This window comes from Limulus polyphemus, unplaced genomic scaffold (genome assembly GCF_000517525.1).
Source record: "Limulus polyphemus unplaced genomic scaffold, Limulus_polyphemus-2.1.2 Scaffold2885, whole genome shotgun sequence".
Lineage (NCBI taxonomy): Eukaryota > Metazoa > Arthropoda > Merostomata > Xiphosura > Limulidae > Limulus > Limulus polyphemus.
Genome location: NW_013668495.1, coordinates 99,478 through 102,825, shown reverse-complemented (window position 1 = coordinate 102,825; position 3,348 = coordinate 99,478). Strand labels below are relative to the sequence as shown.

Genomic DNA, 3,348 nt, shown 5'->3' with positions numbered 1-3,348 from the left:
ATAGAATTGCATATTAAACTACACTTATACTTTACTTCTGAATCTTAATGTGCCTTTGGTGGAACTTAATTCCTCTATGACTTTTTTTACGATGTATTAAATATGGGTTTTTCTTTATAATCACCGTGTACTTCATATGACGAGGCACTAAAAAACGGTAACCCACGCCTTCTTCAGTATAAAATAACTTTTCTTACTCTGTACTTCACAAGTGGGACATCTCCAGCCAAATTAATTAGCTTATTGTAAGATACATATCTTTAGACATTCACGATGTGGTAAACTCCGAACTAGCCCGAGGGAGTGACAAGGAATGGTCACGTGGAAGCTATTAGTTCTCTACCACAATAATATCTATCTATACAAGAGTGAAAATGTCCTTACTGTCGGAAATACGTGCTAATTTGCACGCAAGTTTACTTTCAAAACTTTTATCAAGCTTAATACAAATATCATCAACTGAGTGACACACAGATCACTCGAATAATAAGTATAGTCGTGTAAACTTATTGGATGATAAAATCCTACATTGTTACTGTTACTAGAACCTTAACACTTCACAACTAATTTTGTAATTAATAAAATGCTATTTAAAATTAAATCGATGCTGCCCTCGTAGGATAAGAGATTGAGTATATTAGCAAGTCAAACATGCTATAAAAAAGCACACCGAGACTACAACACAACAATTTTCTTGGAATGATGTGTTCTTTTGGCTGTTCTTCTTTTTTGATGTGAAGTTCCCAGATAAAATATCAAGTAAATAATGAAGTAGTTTTTTTCGTTTACTCTTCCATATCAAGACTTATAGCCAGTTAATCGGGATGGCGATAAGGCGAAACAACCGTTTATTCCCTAATATTCGTTTTCACATCGCTCGAGCCACAGAACGACCACTGCTGGCATCTGGGATGAAAAAGGCGTGGTTTATAAACGTCAGTTTTGGTTAATCCAATCACGACAAAAACCTTTGACGTTACACGCCCATCAATTTATTGGTGAATGAGGCGCTTGTCTATTCAGGTAGAAAACGTTGAACTAGTGAGTAAGATAAAGTCGTTTACTACAGTTTTCTACAGCTAACAAAATAAAGTTCTTCCGTCTGTTTGCCAAAGAATGTTTCATTGTTATCTAGAGCAAGTCCTTCCTCTTGTTAAAAGATGTATCTGAAACCGACGTAATTATTAACATTAGCACTTGTGGTAGAGTTCTCTACTTGAAACAATCTTTCTCTGCAATGGCTAGCTCAGAGACCCCTACGGGAAGTCTCTCTAAACTATATAGCATGAAACCAGATTATACTTGTACAAAATCCAAAAACCGGGGGTCTTCTAGTGGAGTTATATCATTTTCCGTGGCTTCTTTATTGGCAGACCGTTCTCCAGCTTCGACTCCCGAACTCTCTCTTTCTCCGACTGTTGGGAGTCCGGTTTCGACTCACTCAGAGCTTACGAGCGGCCGAGATTCTGCTTCCTCGCCAACAGTTAGATTTAACTTCACGAAAAGATTTACAGTTGAAGGTTTACTTGACAGGTCAGTACGAAGGTTTCGGACAGTACCGCCCAGTGATTCTGTCTCTGATACTTCCGTGTGTCACCCTGTAGCCTTGGATTCTCCTCTGACCACGACCTTTCCGTGGATACATGCTTCTCGGACATTTTCTTCCTGCTCAAGTGAGTTTTCTCGGTACACGATTTGAACGTAGAATCTTCAAAGCCCTATATACGCGACTCTACTATTAAGTGTTCTGAAAAACTTAGTCAGGGAAAATTACCAAAACGTAACAATTAGAAAATATTTTTGAATTCAGTAATTAGTATATAGGGGTTCTCAAACCCTAGCTATAAGGAATCCTAAAAATTAGAAAATTCCAGAGACCTATCTACTCAATTTTTTAAATCGTAGTCATATGTCCTTAAAGCTCAACCCTAGAGACTTTAGAAATATAAAAAGTAGAGAATTTTAGAAATTAGAACCCTTAAGTTTTAGCCTTGAAGATATCTAGGAAATTGTATAGACATAACGAGCATAGGTATATGTTCTTAAACATTAGCCATAGAAACCCTTAGATATACACAAACTAGAAGACCACAGAAACCCATCAACTGTAGGGCCTTTAATTCATACCTGTGAACATCTTTAAAAAATGTAAGAAATTTGAAAATATCTAGTTACAAGTCCGTAATTCTTACCGCTAGTTCACCTTCGAAATCTAAAAACATCAAAATCTTAGAAACTTAGCAGCTAGAAGTTCTTAAATCCTAATCCTAGACAATCCTAAATATCTAAAAAAAGCTTATAATCCTAGCATTTATAGGTATTTAACTCCTTTAACACAAGACAACTTAGAAAAATCTCTAAATCAAAAAAACCTTAAGAATTCAGCAAGTATAGATCCTTAAATCCATTAGTACTACATGAATTGTTAGAGTTGGGACTATAGAAACAGTGCTACTATATTAGTACTACATGAATTGTTAGAGTTGGGACTATAGAAACAGTGATAGTAACACTGTTTCTATAGTCCCAATTCTAACAATTCGTGTAGTACTAATATAGTAACACTGTTTCTATAGTCCCAACTCTAACAATTCATGTAGTACTAATATAGTAACACTGTTTCTATAGTCCCAACTCTAACAATTCATGTAGTACTAATGAAGTAGCAAAGCTAGTGAGAAAACAACAAGTTGACTATATATATAACGAACAAGAGAAATTTGACTTAATCATCTTGCTAATAGCTTTGTTTTGCCTAAGGCGGCGTTAACATTGGTTGTTCCGTTTGCATGGTTAATATAAAGCTGGAATGGGGCGTGTTGTGCAGTTACTTAGGGCACAACAGCTGTTGATTGATTTACAGCCCATTAGGCAGTCACGACTTTCACTGGAGTTCCGATATCAATCAACATGTTTGCCACCCCTTTTTAGGAAACTGATTAACATCAGGTCACTCGTGGTTCGAGTATGGGTTACAGCTGAAGTGAAGTACTTTGGGATGGCATTTACATTTTTTTGTTTCACTTATTCACTTAGTTTTGTAAAACTGGGCGATAGAAATGTGATTGTCGAATTACTTCCATGCTGCTACAGAGAAATGTCAAATAAGTAAAAACAATTTCTAAGAAAGTAGTATCTTGATCCAGAGCTATACCCGGAAATATACTGAAATATGTACATCATATAGACATGAAGCTGGTGTAAAAACAATTTCTAAGAAAGTAGTATCTTGATCCAGAGCTATACCCGGAAATATACTGAAATATGTACATCATATAGGCATGAAGCTGGTGTAAAAACAATTTCTAAGAAAGTAGTATCTTGATCCAGAGCTATACCCGGAAATGT

General features: G+C 36.0%; 1 protein-coding gene across 1 annotated transcript in view; it reads left to right on the top strand.

Annotated features, from left to right (window-relative positions):
* Positions 1–1,037: 1,037 nt before the first annotated feature.
* The window catches only part of LOC106468132 (homeobox protein MSX-3), a 6,134-nt gene continuing 3,823 nt past the window's right edge, over positions 1,038–3,348 (top strand). Inside the window, exon 1 of the mRNA XM_022396440.1 lies at positions 1,038–1,673. Within this exon, the coding sequence (XP_022252148.1) occupies positions 1,238–1,673 (436 nt within the window). The 5' untranslated portion in view covers positions 1,038–1,237. The remainder of the gene's footprint in view (positions 1,674–3,348) is intronic.